Genomic DNA, 21,187 nt, shown 5'->3' on the forward strand with positions numbered 1-21,187 from the left:
TTGATTGAGACTCGTTTTTTCAACAGAATCTCTTTTATTTTGTCTTTGAACTGCACAGGAAATGGTGAATAAGGTTGTTTAGGAAAGTCCCCTTTATTCTAACTAAATACATCTTTCTAGTAACTTCAAATCCACACAAATTGTAAGGTTCATAACCATTCTGAAGCTCAGGCAAACCTTATCCAAGCACCCCAATAGCACTTTTTTTTATGGAACCATTTGTCTGCAAGGCTTCGTTAATATATGTGACCAGACAAAAGGCCTTACTGCATATGAGAAACGTTTTCATCAAATTTCAGAAAGTTTGTGAAAATGTAAAAAGCTGAAAAATCAGGAGGAGCCATTCAACTTCAGAACACACTCTGGTCAAACAAATTCAGTGTTTTGGGTTCCTACGTGTAAAACAAGAGCATTTAAATTCTATTGTCATCAGAAATATAATAATATTCCTCGATTTATAATACTTTTGCTAATTCAGGGAGCGTCTTCCACCGCTCAGCCCTGTGAGGAACACGACACTAACAAGCTGTGGCTCTGGAATAAAAAGAAAAGAAAAACAGGGGAAGAAATACCTGCCAAACATAACGGGGTTGCATTCAAGACCACCACATTAAACAATGTTTCAAAAACTGACCTGTGATAAAATAGTATTTATTTTTTCATACATATACTTCATTTTTAGAGGGTTTCACTGCATGGGGTACTCTAAATATGTCATGAGTGTTTAAAAAACTTAGTAGTGTTTTGACTCAGAGGGGGTTTCAAAATGCTTCACGTTTACATTTTGTAAAAATCAATCGTCTCTCCAAGACAAAAAACTACAAGGCTAAAGGTGGTATTATAAATTAAGCACCAAACAATTATCTTTCCATTCAGGATTAATGGAAACATTGTGCAACCTGTTCAATGACCATAATGAACATGGCAAAAAATATGTAAATCTGATCATTAGACACTAATTACTCAAATGCAATCTGGACTCACACGTTGTGTTTGCTTTTGTAAAACCATTGATCCCTAAAAGATCTCGGTCCTGATATTAAAAGAAGTCTGTTCCATCCACCAGCATTTATACAATCTGAGAGTCTAGTGATTTGACATAGCATATATTGAGCTATTGTCTGACCATATCTCTATATCATAAAACAAAAACGAAGCAAAATCTGTATCGTTAAGCTCTGTTATCATTAATAGACCAGTGTCTCTGTATGTTCTAGCTATATTCTCATGTACAAATATTCATATCAAAAGTTATACAGCACAATTCTCACCATTTTCCTTTACAAGAACTTTGATTAGTGAACATTAAATGATTCACAAGTTTGGATGAAACCAAAACAAAATGGTGCCGGCCTCAGTAAATAAAATATAGATATAACAAACACGGAACTAAAATCATCAGGCACAACTTAAATAAAGGCATTTGTGAAATTATCATATCAAATATGGCGCTTATGTCCAGTATCCATAGGCTTGAAAACAAAACAAAAAAAAAAAATGCTTTTATTTACAAACAGCTAAAATCTCTGACAGATTCATGCTTCACTTCACAACCTGAATTTGTCCTTAAAGTGCATGCAATAATAAGCAGTTTTACCAAGTGGGATCTTGAATTGTGATAAGATAAACAGATTGATCAAGCTAATGCCAATTGACCCTAAATATTAAATAAAAGAAAGGGTAAGAACTGTTGCCTAGAAAAGTGAGGGACCACAGTATACTGTATGCATAAGCACAATATGGAAGTATGACCAAAAGCAAATTCAAAAAATGAATAAACTCTGACTTTTCCAGTGACCCCATACAGTAATATTCACATTCAGAGCATAAAATAATATCGAACAAAATCAAATGAAACCAATAAAAAAAAGACAAAGCAGCTTAACGCCGCGGGGGAGTCCGCAGCTCACATTCCACAATGTCCTTCCGTGTAACACACATTAAGCATCATACCAACATGATGGGCTTCTACTTGAACATATCAAAGTGCCAATTTTACTAAAATTTCCTGATTTATTCAATTCATACCAAAAGGAGGAAATGGCATGGAGGAAAGAGTCTGTTATTTTTAACACACACGTTTTGAGTTACACTGACTAGGTTTGATTTTTATTGACATGTTTGTTGTAGATTCTTTTGTTTTACTTTCCCCCCTTTCACAAAAGAAGTTCTCATTGCACGTAACACCTCAATTCAAAGATGCCATATCTAAGAGAGAAGAAAAGCAATAGAGAAAAGTTATCCAGCTTTGTCACCGTGGACGTGACAAACCGTCAAGTGGACGCAAAAAAAGGGCACGGATATGTTGTCCTCTGAAGATAAATCCACTTTCATCTGTTGTCTTCTTTGGGGAAGTCCAGAGATTCCAGGCTTCCAAAGCCGAGGCTTCTACTTTCTGTGCCAAAAGTGTTAATTTCTCTGTCCTGACGCTCCAACAAGTGCTTGATCCTTTCAGTGCGTTCCTTCTGAAGTGCAGCCAGCTCCTCTTCAATCTGTAATCGAAACACAAAAGGCTGGTTATTTTGTTATGGACTCAAACTCATGTGTTGCTAGAGATGTTCACAGTGAGACGTCACAGTTATTAGCCGGATTGACAGGACATTTAGGATAGATATTGATGTTTCCTCAAGCATTTTCATAAGGGCCTCCTTCATCAGCATTACATTAATCTGCATGTATTATTAGCGATCATTCAGGTCTTTTGAGAACACATTTTCCAGACATTTACTTGTGTGGCCTCTCAAATGTGAGGCATTTATTTCTCCCATAGTAAGTGATTGTAAAATTAAAATAACTTGTGGAGGGGTTTTTAGGACCATTTGTTGAACAAAACAAGCAATTTGTAAAAGTTTCTTTACAATTTTCCAGACATTTTATAGTCTAAACAATTAATCAAGAACATGAGTGTCAAACTAATTGACAATACATTGAATCAACAGTTGCAGTGCCATCATGATAAAAGGAAAAATCTGATGAGCATCCAGCCGAGCTGATCACTGTACAGTACAGCAAACAGGCTAATGATCGCGAGTGGACCTCTTTCTACACACTTTCCTCTATGAGCACTCTTAGACCAAATTTAGTTTCACTTTCGCTGATGCTAAGCAGGTTTAATGATGACCTAGTTCAACATCTTTATGTATCTGAACTCTCTAACTTTAGCCCTAAACCCAATGTACAGTCATGGCACAAGTTAAGTTACAAGTTAGACTTTTGACCTGTTGTTGACCCCTTTGCCCTGAGAGAGACTACAAACCAGCATATGCAGGAAACTCAACACCTCCACACATTTGTGTTTGTGGTCACTATGAGTGCTATGACTTGTAGAAATACATCCCAACAAAGCTTCTGAGCTCAACAGGTGTCTCTCCGGACATTCATCTATCTGGAGGGTCATTGCTTCACACAGAATGGTGTCACGCTGCGTTCATTCAAAGTCTTTTAGAACGGCTTCAATCTGAAACCTACCTTCTGTTCAAGGTGCGCTCTACGGATGGAGACCTTCTGCTCAAGTTTCTGCTGCTCTCGCTCGTGTTGGGCCTCCATCTGTGACTGGGTTTTTCTCTGGTAGGCGTCCAGGAGCTCCATCTCCTGCTTCAGCTGCTGCTTCAGGGCCTGGCACTCCGTTTCCTGCTCTGCGTCGAGTCGCATCTAGAGACCCAGCGAGACAGAGGTGGTTACGAAACGCATTGAGGACACGCATGGGTTGGGCCGTGTTTATCAAACAGCAGGACAACAATGTCAGCGCTCTAAAGAATCCAATGTGTGCGATGAGGTTGTAAATAGTCGAAGCACAAAGTTGCGACCGTAGTCTGAAGTGAAGAGCAAATGTCTTGTACAGATAAATATATACAACATACAAATGATGAACGAGGCCCACGTCTGCTATTCATGACAAGATGCTTCAGGATCCTCGTACCGCTTGTGAGGCCATCATCTCGTTGATGCTCTGCTCGTACTGCTCCGCCAGTATGGCCAGCTTGCGTGTCTGCTCCTCTTTCAGGCTCTTCAGGATGATCTTGTGGTCGCCTTTGGGAGAGACCTCCAGCTGATGGTTCCTTAGAGCTTTGTACTGCTTGTTCTGCACTTTGCACGTGTCCTGGAACTGTTTCTTGATCTGCATCTCCAGCATCTGCAGAGGGTTGGAAGAGAAAGAGGTAATGGTTGTTACTGGTTGATTTGCACTTTAACATTGCTGCAAAATAATTCTAGTTGAGTCATTTAGCCAACTGACATTAAAAATAATAAACAGTCAACAGTTGGCTAAATGACTCTGTTGCAAAATCGCTCCTAATTTGACAGACAACCTAACAAATTGCATGCATTTAATTTCTTCTACTTACTAATGTCATGTTAATAATATTTTGATGGATATATGTATTTGTTGCAATGTCAATGAACGTTTCAGTTTGCGTGAAATAAGTGAGCTTTCACTTCTCAAATCCGTAGCTAAAACATAAACAAATGGAAACATTCTAATGTTTTTTCCACATATTTCCGATCGGCAATTTAGAAAAAAGAAAGTTACATTTTAAGAAAATCAAAGGTCAAAAGTGCAGAATACTCGATGGGACCGATGTGAATTACCCTCAGAGCTTTCATATCAAACCCATGATGTAATCTTTCTGTCTCGTCCCTTTTAGAAACTAACTTTTACAACCTCCTAACGTTGTCACCTCTCTAAATGACCCCACAGCTGGAAAGAGAACGTCTCAGGCACCTTGAGGTTTCTGGGCTGCTGCCGCTGCTCCAGAGTGTGTTTCCTGTGTAGTTCTCTCTGCCGCCGGCCGTTGTACTCCTCCTGGTTCTCCAGCTCTGTCTGGTGCTGCAGCCGCATGAGCTCGATACGCAGCTTCTGCAGCATCTGCAGCTGCCTGCGCTCCATGTCCTGGGTGGACTCGTCCTGCCGGATCATCAAGGCATGTTCCATCTCCTTCTGGGTCCTCTTCTTGTTCAGCTCCTGGGGCAACGAGTTGGATTTAAAGTTGTTTTTTAATCCTTGAACTTCATTACGTTTGTCATATTACATATTTTTACATACATACATGCAATTTGGTCTCTGCGTTTAAACCCATCCTTAGCAGTTTAGGAGCAGTGGGTGAGTGAAGTGCCAGGGGAGCAACTTGGGGTTCAGTGTCTTGCTCAAGGGCACTTCGACATGCAAACTATGGGGAGGCCGGGGATCGAACCGTGAACCTCGCGGTCGCAGGACGACCACGCGACCCATGAGTCACATTCAGCTTATGTCCTGATCTTTTTTGCGTCTTTCTGCTGATGTTTATTTTCATAGAAGTAGTGTCTGCTTTGATACAACTTCAAATAAGAAACAATTTCAGGGTTTCCCCAAATAAATTGTGTAGTCGTCACCCAGACTGAAGCTCGTCTTTTGATCAGTTCAATTAGGAAATGGTGTCAACAAAAACTTGACTTTAGAAATACAATTTCTAAAGTCAAAACGGAGGATGAAGGACGGGAATGAGCCCTTTGTTCTGCATAATGTGGGTTGCTCTAAAGGCCAATGTTCACCGCCTTGTTAACACTGTTTCCCACTGTGGAAATGTCCTTTTAAAGTTTCAGGTTGTCATAAAAATGTTCATTGACTACCATTAGATTTTTGGAAAGTTGATTAAAGTAGTTTGAAGAAGTACTTTAGGGTGCATAAGCAATCGAACAATTCATTCATAATGAAAATAATTAGCTGTAGCCTTATCCCGTGCATTTTAATCAATGAAACCTCGTCCATAAAGAAAGTATTTTTTCTGGGGAATCTGCTATTGATTTAATCGACAGCGATTATTTCGCAAATTACTTCTGTGTCCAAACAGCTTCTGACAACACCAATAGCCATATCCAGAAGCGCGATATTTACAGATTACAGATTACACCTTCTCTCATGTGATGTCAGTAGATCACATTACCTCTCTCAGTTGCTCCTGTTCAAACTCCTGCTTCCTGACCAGACTCCGGCGTTTGAGAGCCCTGCAGCTCCGGTCGTAGACCAGCCTCTGCTGGGCCAACAGATGAGCCTCCTCCTCCGCCTGAGAGCGCTGTATTGTTTCTTTGTGCCTGGACAGACGCTCCTGCTTCTCCTCCTTGGGTGTTTCAGGGTCTTCGCTCATCTCCTGTGACACAGACACAAGAAAGTGTGTTTCCTGTTGAGAAGACATAGCGCATGGGATGAATACACTTTGCATTGTATTTGTTGGTGATATTTACTTCTTTGATCTTGTCTTTGCAAAGCCTGTACTCCTTTTTCTGATTCTCTAAGAAAGTAGTCAGCTCTCTTTTTTGCTGAGCAACAATCTGTTGCTGGATCCTCCTCTCTTCAGCTGCAACTGACTTCATCTGTGAACAGACATTCAGATGTTTGAATTCACACCCTTTCATGATCTCTTAACTCCCAGAAATGCCCGGACAGACACACGTTTGCTCATCATTCATTGGTGTTACCTCTTTGTCTGTTTGAGCAGAGTGGCGTTTGGCCAGTCTTTCCAGCTCAATGTAAGTGTTGTTGGCATGTGTCTCTAATTCTTTCTGCAACCGGAGCCGATGCTCATCCATCTCGGCCTTTAGCCTGTTCTCCAGGGCGATCAGCTGCTTCTGGTGCTGCCGCCGCATGCGCTTATACCCAGACATCTGCTCCCGCAGCTCAAAGTCCTGCTCATGCTCCTGGATCTACCTGATGACCTACGAGGAAACGCAGGAAGCAGGAAGTAAACGAAACGGAGCAGATAGAGAGAAGCAACTGCCGTGGAGAAATCGGGAGGGATAAAGGAAGACAGACAGCTGGTGTGTCAGAGGCTATGGCCTACAAACAGACCACACACAGCATAGTGCAAACAACAAGTCTGCAAACTGGAAAGTAAACAGTTTGCAGACTGCTGCACATCCACAAAAACCCAAGAAGTGAACGAGGGTTGATACAGATATCTGACAAGCCTTTAGGGGCGACAGTATCAAGTCTTTCAGCATCAGTGTTGAACAAAAGAGGTGAAGTTCATCAAGGAGGCTTTGCTGTTTAAGCCCATCCACACTCTTGATTAGAGAATACTCTTAATACTAGAAAGCAACATGAAGGAATACATCAATCATCAAAGCTCCAAATGTAATATGTATAATGTATAACACCACTGTTAGGCTCAAGACCGTTCTGTGTATTGACTATTTAAGACAGGCATGAGAGAAGATGTGGAAATGCACCAATCTGACCAAAACTGAATCTCACTGGCGGCAGGCATTAGGGCAGAGATGTATATGGAATACATATAAATGCAATGCACATACATAAAAGCAGAGGCAGAGAGGGAAGCTGAGGATGGAGGAGAAAAAAAATGACATCCATTAACAGGATCTGGTTGCCATGACTACAGATGTACAGCTGAGAACACAGACACCCCTCCCTCCCTCCCTCCTTCCCTCCCTCCTTCCTCCCGTCCTCACCTCCCGCCGCCTGCACGCACACACGCACTAACACACACACAAGCGCGAGCACCAGCGGGTTTTTTTTCTTCTTCTTCTTCTTCTCATGCAAACGAAGGAGAGAGAGAGAGAGACAGAGAGAGAGAGAGAGAGAGAGAGAGAGAGAGAGAGAGAGAGAGAGAGAGAGAGAGAGAGAGAGAGAGAGAGAGAGAGAGAGAGAGAGAGAGAGAGAGAGAGGGAGCGCTGCGTACCAAAGATGCTGATTTGATGGTGCCAATGTGTTCACAGATCTTGCAGTCGAGAGACCGGCTCTTGTGAGAAGTAGGCCGCAGCTCTGGCCTGGTGTCCCTGTGCACAGCCTCATCCCTCACGCAAGCATGGTCCTGCAGGGGGGGAGGAAAAGGAGGAGATAGTGGGGCTGGGTGCTTCCCAGGCCCTCCGCACTCGCTGTTTCTGCTAGAGCTGCTATTATTGCCGAATCTCCCTGAATGCAGCACACATCCAGCTTTAAATGCATCCTTCCCCTGCTTGTTCCCCCGCTACTGTCTGCAAGTTCTTCCTACGAGAGAAAAGGGCATTGCTAAAACAATTGCAGGCAGCACCGAGAAGGCAGCTACTGGATGTAGTTCTGGCGTCCCTCGCTCCTCAAAGAGGAGGAACCAAATGGCTCCGGTGGATAAGGTTGAATTATGCAATGCCTACCATTGATACTCGGAGAAAGATAGCACAGGGATGTATTTTACTGCCACTCTTCTTTTCCGTTTCAAAATGCAAGAAATGTTTGGGAGGAAAAATACTTTTCCTGTGTTCCAGTGATCGCATGTGGTAGCATATTTAAAAAGATTTGAATCAGATAAGGCACATCCAAACATGGTTTTCCCTCGAATATGTCGCTTGATGATCCGTTTGTATTCCACTCGAATTTCTGTCCTACATTTACAGCGCACTTGGTCATGGTAGGTGGTTCTGGTGCCTTCTATTCATCTCTTTCCTCTGTCCCTCTATACACTCCCCCTTCCTTTAAAGAGACACCGCAATACTACAGCCAACAAGCCCAAAGTTGTTTCACAGCAGGCTCTATCACAAGATTATGTTGGAATTAAAACCAATGTGGTGAGCCACATGTTCACTTGTATGGATAGCTTAAATTTAATTCAGTATGTGCTTTTTTATTGCATAATTTTTCTATTATTATTGTACATTTTCACAAAATCCACATATGTTTTTAAATTCCTCAGTATCATAATATGTAAGAACATACATGTGGTATAATACCATCCTGTGAAGAGTTCATTGTATGGGTGGAAGAGGCTCACAAACAAATGCTAGCTTCTTATACGATACTTTTTTGTTGTTGAGAAGAACAATGTTTTTTTAACGCTACTCTTTATTTTCACCAGTGAAACCCATATTTTCATTCATGTACTAAACATTACTTACATTTTTGGTGAAGTAAAAAAGCAAAGAGACAAATATTTGTATACTTGGCACTAGTATATTCCTCCTGTTGTTACTTTGTGTGGCCGCTGGAGGGCGACAGCGATGAACATTTATGGGATGTGTCTCTCTCCAAGGTGCTGAATATACCTCGATTTGTCACAAGCGTCACCGTTGCTGCCGCTAGCACGACTTCCTCTGCGACTGCAAACACAAAGTACATCGCAGAAAACTCTCGGTGCCACCTGGGATTACAATGGAAACCATCTCATCTGCCAACCTCCGAGAAACCACCTGGAACACCTGAGCAGCCACTGAACAACCCGCTCGTGACAGGTTGAGGGTTCAGGTTGACTGGAGCAACTTATCCAAACACAACCTAAAGTCTTGTGAGACCTCGATAAAATCGAACAATTTCTTCAGAAATGTTTGCCTGCTAGTTTGTGCTGCTGTAAGTCTGACTACTATTTGCACCCGTGTCTGATGGTGAGTGTGTGAGCATTAGCTTTACGCTTGTTCCTCTTGAATGTATGTTATACTGTATGATATTTAAGCAACAAGTTACATCTTTTAACACTTTCACTTAAAGGCTTTCCGTTTAATGTTTGTTAACACAATATTCAAAGCTGGCCTCTTAACCTTCATGTGGGAACAGGCCTGGAATGAAAGAAGGAACAATAACTTTTGATTTGCAAAAACGTTAATCCCAAATCAATCTTCAGTGATTGTTTTCCCACCCTGATGGCTTCGGTCTTGATCGAGAACTAAATCAAAGCAAGAGCAGGGACATTTCACCACTGCATGCTTGAATTACACAAGGAAAGAATCAAGATGTAAAAGGAAACTTAACACAGTAAACCTCAAAACTGTGAAAATGTTATTTCGTAACATCACTTAAAGAATCTGCACATTTTCTCTGTACAGCATCAGTTTGAAGATGCATTTATCTTTGGTGATATTAAATATGAAAGACAAATGTTCTCACAGATTAACATCCAACCTCCATCTCATAGTATTTTACTTTTCTAAATACACAAAAAAAGTGAGAGGACTACCACTCTTCTCCATGTTTTGACTCAGTAGAAATAGAATGTGATACCTCGTTCAAACAATAGATGTCGCTGTTTCCTGTTGACTGGCCTTCATCAGATCGGCCCCTGACTTCTACTCTTGAACATCGCAGCCTTTAATGCACTCGCAGAAGTGAAGCGGATGTCACAAACACCTTTATTTCATCCAGCTTTAGGCTGCTGTGTATTTGTTTTTTTAGTTTGGCATCACATGGCTTTTAGAAGACCACAATGGACTCCAGTCAATTTAAAATGAATTGATTTGGTGAAATAAACCTAAAACATTTAATTTGGAGGATATAGTCTTTGTGAGCAATTTGATGAATGTCTACCTTGATAAATAAAATCTACTAAAGTCAAAACCATCTCTCAAAGAGAAAACTGGACAGTGTCAAAATATTACACTAAATTGCACGTTAGCGCCCTCTTGTGGACCATTTGATAATTTTATAGAAAGCCATAAGAAATAGAGCAATGGATGAATAATCAATACATGTTAAACTGGTTTCTTTGAATACTATAATCTAATAACAAACACATCACTAGTGAAGACACTAAAGTATCAACTTCATTTTTATTATTTATATGGCAGAAGCTGTTTCATACATTTGTGGCCAGCTTCATTCGGCTGGTTAGTCAATACATCAACGCACAACTTTCAGGACAGACACACAAAATCAATCCACACGACAGCTTTTACAGTGTTTCTCTTCTTCACAAGCAAAATCAAATCCAAACAAATTAATTATTTAGTAAGAATTATCTTGCCATGTCACACACAACTTGACGTACAAACATTTTGTTATAAAGTAAATTAGCTGTCTGGATATAAATAGTCCATGTCCACTGTCCATTATTGGCCAGTATTGTCAGCCATCATCTCCACAGTCCCTCAGGTCATGTAAGGTCACAACTACAGCTGCTAGCTTGTATTTTTTTAAAAATTATTAGAAGAGCATGAAAACATGATGGTGTGTTGTCAGGAATACACGGTCATGCTAATCCATTTATCAGCGATGACAAGCGAAAATAATTCCTTATTTTCGGTTTTGATTCTGTATTATTTTGATGAGTGTGCATTTGATTGTGAAACCAAATGTAATTGTGACACAATATTGACTGTTAACATTACAATGTCAGTATTTTATAGCAGGAAAACACCACAACAGTTTAGTCGTTTCTTTTTAATGCCGGTGCTACAAACGTTGCTGTACACAACTCGGGCAAATTTCAAATTGACTGTAGTTTCAAATTCTTGCTTACTGGTTTCACTTTTCACCGTCCTGCTTCTGTTTGATCTGAACTGGTATCACGATCTCATTGGGTGGGTTGCTGGTGGATGTCCCCGGAGCGGGGGCCTCGACGGACAGGAGTCCATCACCGGACAGCGAAGAGCTGATGTGTTGCGAGTCCACCCCCTTTGGCAGCCTTGAAGAGAAGAGAAGAAGGTTTATGCTCAACTCTTGATCATATATATGTTGCTATACTTAGTTATCATATTGAGCCACAGGAAGATGCTTTTTCTAAATGTTCAGAGACAACTTACTTGTATTTCCGGGTGAAGCATCTCGAAACAGATCCATGCTCATCCTGCCTTTCTTCATGATTTCCTTCAAGGCAAACATGTTAAAGATCAGGCACCGATATCCTTTACTGTCATATCTAAAAAAAACTGCTTGTGGGAAATCAGAGAATCATATGCAGGGTACCTGATATTTGCAAATAGCCCTCCTTGGTCGTGATTGTAATTTCCTCAGGCGAGAAGTGGTTGACGTCCAGGTTGATCTTCCAGCTGTCCTGCCCTGTTTGGATCTCTGTCACTCCACTTGCTAGTTGTCTCGGACCCTTTTGGTTTGACGCCGCATGACCACTGAATGGAGGCAGAAGAGGAGTCTGTGCGTAGCCGGGCCAGGAGAAATTAGCCAGTCTCTTCTTGGACCAGTCTATCCAGTCCAGGTCACTGGGGTCCAGGAAAGAAGGGATGCCAAAGTCCTGCGTAAATATTCGACTCGGCTGCGTCCAGTTCGGAAAAGGATCCCATGTCACATCTCGGCGGAAAATGGGACGGGATAATATTTTATTTTGTTCCCCCATTTCCTAAAAAATAAGATCCGACAGAAGGAGACGGCTGTTGAAACTGCAAAAGCCTTTCGCTCCACCCAAACAAACAAGTCCAGATGGATGACCTGGACACTAAACAATGGGCAGCTGTGTTTCTGTTCTCAACTGAAAGCTGGAGGTCTGAGGAAAGAGCTGCTTTGGCATCTGTAATGCTCGACTCACACACATATATACCCAGCGGATTCATTCTAACACGTGTCTAGTATCAGTGGTGATCTAAGCGATGAGAATGCCTCGGTATGTCATGGGCTGGAGCGTTACTCCTCCGTTGCCTCGGGACCTGGAGAGGATAATGCTAACTATTCTTTATTTATATCTCTGGAGTGTCTGTGGCAAGTTGTTGCTGAATGACTCTGGAAGCAGCAAGCAGACAGTTTATTCAGCCGTGGCCTCTGCAGTCTTGTCACATACTGGTGCTCTTTGTCCATAGAAGTCACAGCCTTGTGTTATGTGAGGGAACAGCACGTACAAGCAGAGTCGCACGGTAAACAACTGGGTTACTTCCACTTTGTCAACACAAGATTCGAGGGGAAAAGCTCAAGCCGTAACAAACATAATCATGTGACGAGTATGGAGGGCACAATTCAATGATACAATTGCGTTTACATTCAGGGCAAAGTGATGGACAGAGGCATTGACGCAGTCGAGTGCTGGTGAGGCATTTTGCATAGTGAGCTAAGTCTTCATGGGTGTTGTGTTATGTAAATAATGAACTGAGCTTCAGAGGAATAAATCAAGTCATCAGAGAGGAATGGTATTTATTAATGGGGCAATATCTGTTGCCTCCCATCTGCACTCTTCCAAAGCATCAGTCCAAAGTATTTAACAGTGTTTAACAACGTCAATAATGATCATACATAGATATAGTGTCACAAAGAAGCCGGAGTAAGTAAATACATAATCCCATTGGTAGAAAACAATTGTTAGCAACTTGTAAACATATAAAGCGAGATATCTCTAAAAGTGTTTGTCAGAGTGCAATGCTGGAGTTTGATGGATAACAATGTGTCATATTTTATTTGTTATATTGTGTAAGTCAAATTGTAATCTGCAACATACAGGCAGAAAAGATAATTCAACTCCATATGCACCAACGAAGAAGTGATTAGTGTCAGTATTGAAGTTACAGGAAAATCTAAAAGTCAGCTAAGAAATATCATCCAAGTGTTTTTATAGTCCTAACTGGGATTAATGGACCAATGTTATTGATTTAGACCACAAATATAATAATCAAATTATTATTAATACTCGCAAACATAGTTTAAATTTGATTATGATATTATTTTTTTACATTCGACAAATTAAAAACTTTCTTTTGGACACAGTTTGGACGATAAAAACAAAATGTTTCTTTTCTTATCTTGGTAAGAATGTTCTGAAACACATTAAGCATTGTTTAGAAATCAATGAGTACGAACAAAATAAACAACTCGTGGATACAAACAAAAGTAAGTGGAGCATTGTTCTTGCATTGTTTCGTGCATGAGGCCGTGTTCTTTCTGTAGTTTAGCAGGATGCACAAAGAAGAAAATCATCATTCTCATGATGTCTGATTGAAGCTACAAAATTCACTTTATATAAAAAACATTATTGCCCAACACAGTATTGATTTAATCTCATAGTTTGTCTGTTGGCATGTATATAAAAGTGAGCTGAACAAGGCTACCATCTGTATACAACAAACCCGTAGTTGTATAGTCCAGAATGCTTTGCGTTTATGGTGGAAGTGGTCAAAAGTGCAACACAGGTTAAAATGCCGGTCTATAGACATCAGTGCGATAACACCCGGCAGAAGCAGAGTGTATAAGATGTGGTGTGTAGTTGCTCTTTAACCGCGCAGTGACCTTTGCTCTACCTTGTAATGTATGTTAATCAGGAAGGAGGGTACGCTTCAAGAGGGTGGGCGCTCTCTTTTGTGTTGTGTGTGTCTTTATCCAATGGAGGAGTGTCGGTATTCCTCAGTTAGACACTAGAAGAAGAGTTGTGGTTAGAAGGCCTCACTTGTCAAAACTTCTGCTGACCGTGCAGCTTTTCTGTAAGAAACAAAAACACATGAATAAAAACAGTGAAGACTCAGAAAACTACAATATGAAGCCTTCGTCACACTTTTTCCATATCAAGTATTGTGAGGATGATGCATTTTGGAAATGTTGTGTTGCAGATTGATGAAGAAGATACTGCACCTTTTCTGTTTCTTAGAGAAAAGTACGAGTGTTGTTATGATTAGGATCAGTGCCAGCGCTCCAATGACTGAACCGGCCACAATTCCTGCGAGATTACCTGGAAGATGACAAAGATGTTGTTGTTATTGACCAGAGCCTCAAGCGCAATAAGTATTAACATTAGTCTGTTTGTTTTTTAGCCTAAACTACATGAATGATTCATGGCTCTGCTTACACACACATCTTAAATGTGTTCATGTTTGTATATTAGCTAGAATTTGTTTTTCTCGTCCAATCTAGTGGCACACTAAAGTTGTGTACTTCTTTCTTGTCGAGAAAGTTTTTCGTTTTGTTGCCGCCGCTAAAGATGAACACTTCTTATTATTGGATTAAAGGCTTTTTACAAAGGACTGTATTAAGATTTGACCTGTATTTAGCCTTTAATTGCATTTATTTGTTTCCATAGAGAGGAACCAGGCTGGAAACAAGTTCCTCCTGGAAATTTATGACCAGGAGGAATAAGGAGGAACCCCCCCCCCCCCCGCCCAGGTCATTTTTGTTGATTTGATGGATCAAATGATGCACACAAGGACACACACACACACACATGCTAAGATACAGACACTCACACATTTGCCATTGTTGATTTGTGAAGATGTGAATCATGAGACAGGTGGTATTTCATTATTTATTCATACTGGGAGCCGCGCAGTGTGTGTTTTCTCCAGACCACTGGCCGTTCTCCTGACATATCCGCTCTGCAGATCCTTCGAGAGTGTAGCCGTCGTTGCAGGAAAGCTGCACCTTAGCGCCTTGCAAATAGAAGATTCCCTCCTTCTTTCCATTATTTGGTGGTGGGAGCCGTCCACAGGATATCACTGCACAGTACAACAATATCAAACACAGTGAGTAAATGTACATAACAAACATTTGATCGTGTGTTTTTATGCTCTCACCTTGCTTTAGATCCTCCACAAGAGAAATGTGACTCTGGAAAGACACTTTGGTTGCATTCCCCATACTTGGACTACGACCTACCAGGACATCGTACCTACAGGACAGAGGTGCTGATCAGAAAAGGAGTCGCTTTAAAAAAGAAGACTTCTCTGAAATGGCAATGACTAACATTTACATATAAATGGAAAAAGGAAACATCAGAAATCGAGATATCATTAATTGGGTGTAAATCTAAAAGCCGAGTAATTGTCAGGGTCTTTTAAACCGATAGCCGAGATAACCCTGAAAACATTACTGTGACATCATCAGAGTTATTTTGTACATTTTTAGAAAGCTCCCTTCAGAGCCACAGGAGACATGATGTCATTGTTTTCCCAGCTGATTGGTCCTAAACTAAAATTCCTGTTTAAAATTGTCGGAGTGCCCTTTTATTAGAGTGCCTATAGCTAAATATGTATGTGTTTCATAAAAACACTCGTCTTTAATTAATGAATTAATAGGATGGGTAAAGTAGATCAAGGTTTTCTTCGCATACCTACAGTACTGAGCGCCCTCTCCGGTGCATATCACATGTGCCTGATTGGCTAATGGATCATCTGGATTCTCAGGGACAGAAAACACTGGAACAAAATGATGGTCATGTCTGGGAGCATACAAATATGTGTTCAAAAGATATTCCGAATCATACGTGAACAAGGCAGACTGGTTGTAGATGGCCCCTGTAAGACAGAAAGGAAGAGAAACACTTAGCATTCAGACTATTTCAATTTAAGTTGAACCTTTGCAACATTATCTGCTGAGGTTTCAGAAAACGAGTGGTTTCCTGAAAGGCAAATGCCTGATCCATGCACGAATACACAAAAAGAGAAGTGTGCTCTCCTCACACGAAAGAATAACACGAAGGGTACATGACCCAAAAGAGGAAGCAGTGTGACATAGAAATGGTTTGGAAAAAGGACTTTAACATTTAACTTTTAACTTCAGTGACCTGTTTTAATTCTTCCTTTTATAACATCCAAAATAATTTACAATTCTTAGGAATACACAGATATGTGCAACCTGGCTGAAGTCCGGATCTTACAGTCGTTATCCAGACGTATATTAGTTTATTTATCTCTTAAAATACTCATTATCCTTTGAATAATGCGTTTTTAAAGTCTTGGTATAATAATAATCAAACTTCATGCCTATTTAATTAGATTGTATGAGGTTTTGTGTGTGTATATATATATATATATATATATATATATATATATATATATATATATATATATATATATATATATATATATATATATATATATATATACAGCTGAAACGTAAAATTAGGTTCACAACAGTCATGAATTCAACCTAATCTGCATTGTGAATAATTTCTTACAGCTCGCCCCGAAGCTGAACAGCTCCTCTGGGTTGGTGAGGTTCCTCACGACTTCCCCGTTGTTGAGGACGAGGTCGTCTCCGGCGTCCCCGTTCATCGTTCCCATCAGCCCGACAGTGGAGTCTTTGAACTCCTCCGGCAGGAGCACGGTGGTGGTCATGGTTCCCTCTCTCAGTCGCACCTCCACCCCGGCTCCACTCGGGAACATCACGGTCACGTTTGTCGAGGCCGGAGAAAACACAAACACTCCTGGAGGGGGAGGTTTGGTCAGTTATCGTATTGTAACGAAGTCTCATCAAGCGTGATTTGACCATAAGCTTTTTACTATGCGGGTCTGAGTAAGACAACACATTATGGAACAGTTTTGGTCATTTCATGTCTCTACGTGTATAAGCAGCATTTTACTGTTGTAGTTGGACAACTTAGAGGTACTTCTTGTCACGCATTGGAAGACAAATAGAATAAACAAAGGGAATACATTTCATACGATTTGAATAGGAAGCAGAAAGGTGCATCAGGGTCTCACCATGCAGGTCCATCCAGCTCTGCTCCGAAAAGGAGAGAGTTTTTTGATTCTGCAGTACTTCAAGGCCAGTGTGACCGCTGACCAGCCGCACCTCAATAACGTCTGAGGTTGTTTCTTTCATGGCTACAGACGTCAACTTGGTAGCGTTTATCGTGGCTGGTCAGAGAATCAGATCAACACGGATTAGTGTGATAGTTCATGTGTTTAGTGATGAGGCTCAAAAGCTCCGTGTCTTCAGTAACTCACCATTCACAGGCTCTGTCCTGCCTTGGATTGTCAGCCGTTTCTTTGCCGAGGTCATCAAAGTGTACTCCCCGTTGCCATTGAAAGAGTAGCTGACGCCATCAAACGTTATGAAGTGGGGATCTCCAAACACCACAGCTGTCATTACGGACAGAGAAGACTTCACATCAAAGAATAATCTCATTAAAACACATAAGCCGTAATCCATTCTTACGGGTTTCCTCACCTGAGCTGGGCGTCTGGTAGCGCCTGCAGCCGCTGGAGGGCCGGTGCTTGAAGTAGAAGTGGCAGTTGTCGGACCACAGGCAGCAGTAGTAGAAGCTGAGGACGTCGTAGACCCAGTGGGACTGTGCAGGGACTCGAGGGGGTTTCTGAAACGGGGGCGAGCCCCAGTCGTGTGCTCGGTCCGGGGTGCTTCCCCCAATCGAGTCTCCCGTCAGCACCTGATTGCCAGCGCTGTCATAGCAACACTGCTGTCCCGCTGCATATTTAGGACTGTTTATACACCAAAAAAAAAACTGTCAACTAAACGAGTGAACGAAATTAGCATTAAAATGAAATACAGAAGAGACTAATGCCATTAGTTTTGCAGTTTTTTGGTCAAAAACTTAAGTATTGGATAACATACATATTACAACAGAGATTTGTAATCAATCAAATTGTTGTTTTTTTATATGTATTTTTGCCTTGTGGACTGACCTACTGACAGATCAACAGTGCTGTGGCATGAGTACCAATTCATTCATTTTTAAGTACCAGTGGCAAATTATACTCAATACATTTCAGTATATCAATTAAAATGATAATTAGCAGTGCACCTGATAGCATTATATTACACAATAGATGGTAATAATGATCTACTTACTTTCAGAGTTGCTTTATCATCATTTATAGAGGTACAATAGTGGAAAGGTACATTTTGGTCTCATGAAGAGCTCCATTAATCAGAAGCCTCCTCAGAGAGGCTGACAGCTTCACTATTCCAGGTATCATAATTCAAGTTAAGCATTCATGAAGAGGGCTGAGGCAGGTATTTACTGATGCTAACGTTTAGGGTCATGGTCATGTCTTTGATGTTATAGATAAGAGTTTACAAAATAAATAGGCAGCCAGAAGGCTATAAAATGCAGTTGAAGAATTGCCTTACCAATTCAGAGCTGTTCTGTTTGTTTTTCTGTGCCTGACACCTAAACTTTACATGTTTGGCGAAGATTATCTATTTGCAAAATGCTTGCTTATAATTCGCCGTATCAAGTATCACAGATTCACAGCTAAACATAAATACTACGAGTATATAAAGTTATAAAATAAAGCTGTGCTATAAAACCTACACTGCAAATCGTATAAAAAAACTGTTTCAGACTCATTGCTAATATTGTAAATGTATTTGTGACCTTAGAACATACTGTTGACACCTGGCGGTTGTGAGTGAAGGGCTCACCTGGCTTGTATCGCCCTCACACAGTGAACACACCCGGGGTGGTAGGTGCACACGCTCCCCTTCTCTATATCACAGCCATAGTCAGTCTGAGGAGAGAGAGATACTGGTGCTGACCAGGCAGCGTTTCACTGTGTTCGTGCGTGTCCTGCCAGTCAGAGGCATAATAGTATATCATATAATATCAGTCACTAGCGGCACATGTGCAGTTTTATCATCCCATTTGTCACTCGCCTGATATTGAATGATAGTAATGGCATTGCCGAACCCGAACAACACATTTTTAAGATAAGAGTGAATCTGTAACTGTGAAGACAACAACTAAGGAAGCAGTGTCTAGGTCAAGGGCCCACTGACGATCCCCACAAACACATCAATTATTGACCTAAATGTAGCACGCTGAAAATGATTGTACTGTAATGAAGTCATTTGCAGTTCCTCTTGGATGGATGACTTCACATATGTGTGTGTTAATAAACGGCGTTCAGATAATCATTAAACTTGTGCTCCACTTACATGAAACCTCCCAGTGTCGGCTCTGGCTTGAGCCAGAGTGCAGGGACAGTCTACGATCTCACTGAGGAAGTTGGGCAGCTGATTTTCCAGCTGGTCCCATGCTTGACATTTCTCCAAGGCCCAAACTGTTGAGTTCTGCCTGAACCTTTCCTCCAGATGCCAGGCCAGAGCGTGGTCCTCCGTCCACGCCGCTTGTACATTCCTAAATAAAACGCATGGTGGATGTTGTACAGCCGCCGCCGCCAATGTGTGTTGTTGTGGTATTATATATTATAGGAAGTGTTTTGAACAGACCATATGCCATCAGAGTTGGTGCTGGGGCTGATACGTAGAGAGCCGAGCTCCCAACTTGAGAAGCCGTTCTCTGCTGGTTTGGGCAGAAAGCTAAAGGATCCATTGTTGAGCTGATCCCTTGCGAGTGAGTACAGGTAGAGCCACTCACCCTGCCAGGTGTCTGTGTAGGGTTTCCCTACAGAGAAGCATTATACAGAAGTTTTACGAATGAATAAACATGTGATCTAAAAAGTGTAAAAGCATTGTGTAACCAGGTGTACTCACCTGTCTCCCTGTATCCCCACAGCTCTATGTTGACCCTCTGCGCTCTGACCAAAGACGTATTCCATGTCATCTCAAGGACGCCTCCAACACCAGGTGTACCATAGTACTGCCATTTTGTTGCGTTGACCAGAGTTGCCTTAAACTGAGCATCTAACTTGCCAGTATGCACTGTGTAGCAACACAATTGAATCAAATACATCATCTATTAACGTCACACCAATTGGAAACCTGTGCGTGTTATCAAAAAGGAGAGTTTTTAAGGTCTTCCTCATAATAATATGCAGACGGTTATTGTACCTGAGAACCAGGCTCCAACTCTACTGAATGTAGTGCCGTTATCAGAGGAGATGTGCAAGGGAATCCATCCGGTTTCATACAATAGAGGAGAGATACAATGGCCTCGACTGTTTTCATCCACATACCCCACAGTGTTGATGTTGCTGTTGAACCTGTTATAAAAGAATGAACAGCAGGTTTCTCTCATGTACTTCAAGTGTATACTTTGACTGATACTCGAGCGTGAAAGTTCACACTACGCTTTTTTCTTCTTCTGTGCTTTCAATTGTATCTCATATTGTTTTATATTTCTTTGCTAGAATGTTGCTCAGAAGACTTGATGAAGACCATGAGATGCGGAAGAAAGCCCTGGGGAAAACTATGATTGAAATAAATGTTTTCCCTTATTCTCATTGCTTTTCTCTTTATTATAATCACGATTTAGCAGCAGGTAAACACTCTCATGTAAACAAAAGTCTTACCTGCATACAATCGGTGAACTCTTGTTGAAACTCACACCAAGGACAATAAAATCTGTCCCACCCAAAATGGACCCGGAATACGGAGCGACGTCCACACAGTACTCTTTATAGTCTTTACAGCAGTTCTCAAGAGATGTGCATGTCGAGTGGCATGAACATGAGAACAATTTGTTCCCACAACTTCCTTCACACGTCTGTCCTGTTCAAAATATGGAGAAAAGTCTGGATTTAAGTCTGGATTGTACCACCAGTTGTATTTTGAAATTAATTTTAAAAAAGGTTGTTTTTTTTCTCAATTGGCATCATTTAAAAGGTTGGAGAGACAAAATATAGCGTATGCAGCAGTTTGGAAGTGTGTACTTACCTGATATGCGGCAGATACATGAAACCAGAAGGACACATATTACTGCTGTGAATCTTTCCATCATGACTGAGGTTTCTGCTGCTTCTTCATGCAGCCCAGGTGTGTGTACACGGAGCAGTTTTTAAACCTTGACTCATTTCATCACAGGCATGTCTGGACATCTCTTCAATCATTAACCAGCAGTCATGAGGAAAACCATTCTGACCGTTGCTCCTCCAATGATGACCTTTGACCACC

The 21,187-nt window shown here is 41.2% G+C and overlaps 3 protein-coding genes across 3 annotated transcripts; all 3 read right to left on the minus strand.

Annotated features, from left to right (window-relative positions):
- Positions 1 to 37: 37 nt before the first annotated feature.
- On the minus strand, positions 38 to 8,395 carry taok3b (TAO kinase 3b). Its single transcript, XM_068574789.1, has 9 exons — positions 8,122 to 8,395; positions 7,671 to 7,978; positions 6,451 to 6,687; positions 6,217 to 6,345; positions 5,919 to 6,122; positions 4,721 to 4,960; positions 3,920 to 4,132; positions 3,469 to 3,651; positions 38 to 2,492 (listed from the first exon to the last, which is right to left on the minus strand). Exons 3-9 carry the CDS (start codon positions 6,634 to 6,636, stop codon positions 2,331 to 2,333), a joined length of 1,317 nt encoding a protein of 438 aa, XP_068430890.1. The 5' UTR covers positions 6,637 to 6,687; positions 7,671 to 7,978; positions 8,122 to 8,395; the 3' UTR covers positions 38 to 2,330.
- Positions 8,396 to 10,504: 2,109 nt separating this feature from the next.
- Positions 10,505 to 12,316, minus strand: LOC137783929 (heat shock protein beta-1-like). Its single transcript, XM_068574282.1, has 3 exons — positions 11,636 to 12,316; positions 11,473 to 11,536; positions 10,505 to 11,354 (listed from the first exon to the last, which is right to left on the minus strand). The coding sequence occupies exons 1-3, from the start codon at positions 12,018 to 12,020 to the stop codon at positions 11,195 to 11,197; spliced, it is 609 nt and encodes a 202-aa protein (XP_068430383.1). The 5' UTR covers positions 12,021 to 12,316; the 3' UTR covers positions 10,505 to 11,194.
- Positions 12,317 to 13,994: 1,678 nt separating this feature from the next.
- On the minus strand, positions 13,995 to 21,014 carry LOC137784156 (sushi domain-containing protein 2-like). Its single transcript, XM_068574621.1, has 16 exons — positions 20,951 to 21,014; positions 20,587 to 20,785; positions 20,126 to 20,277; positions 19,829 to 19,996; positions 19,565 to 19,739; positions 19,271 to 19,472; positions 18,758 to 18,843; positions 17,543 to 17,811; positions 17,320 to 17,454; positions 17,074 to 17,229; positions 16,548 to 16,796; positions 15,702 to 15,885; positions 15,166 to 15,260; positions 14,908 to 15,087; positions 14,231 to 14,327; positions 13,995 to 14,080 (listed from the first exon to the last, which is right to left on the minus strand). The coding sequence occupies exons 1-16, from the start codon at positions 21,012 to 21,014 to the stop codon at positions 14,035 to 14,037; spliced, it is 2,457 nt and encodes an 818-aa protein (XP_068430722.1). The 3' UTR covers positions 13,995 to 14,034.
- Between the last annotated feature and the right edge of the window lie 173 nt (positions 21,015 to 21,187).

This window comes from Clinocottus analis, unplaced genomic scaffold (genome assembly GCF_023055335.1).
Source record: "Clinocottus analis isolate CAN_PGR_092001 unplaced genomic scaffold, fCliAna1.0.p SCAF_13, whole genome shotgun sequence".
NCBI classification, from domain to species: domain Eukaryota; kingdom Metazoa; phylum Chordata; class Actinopteri; order Perciformes; family Cottidae; genus Clinocottus; species Clinocottus analis.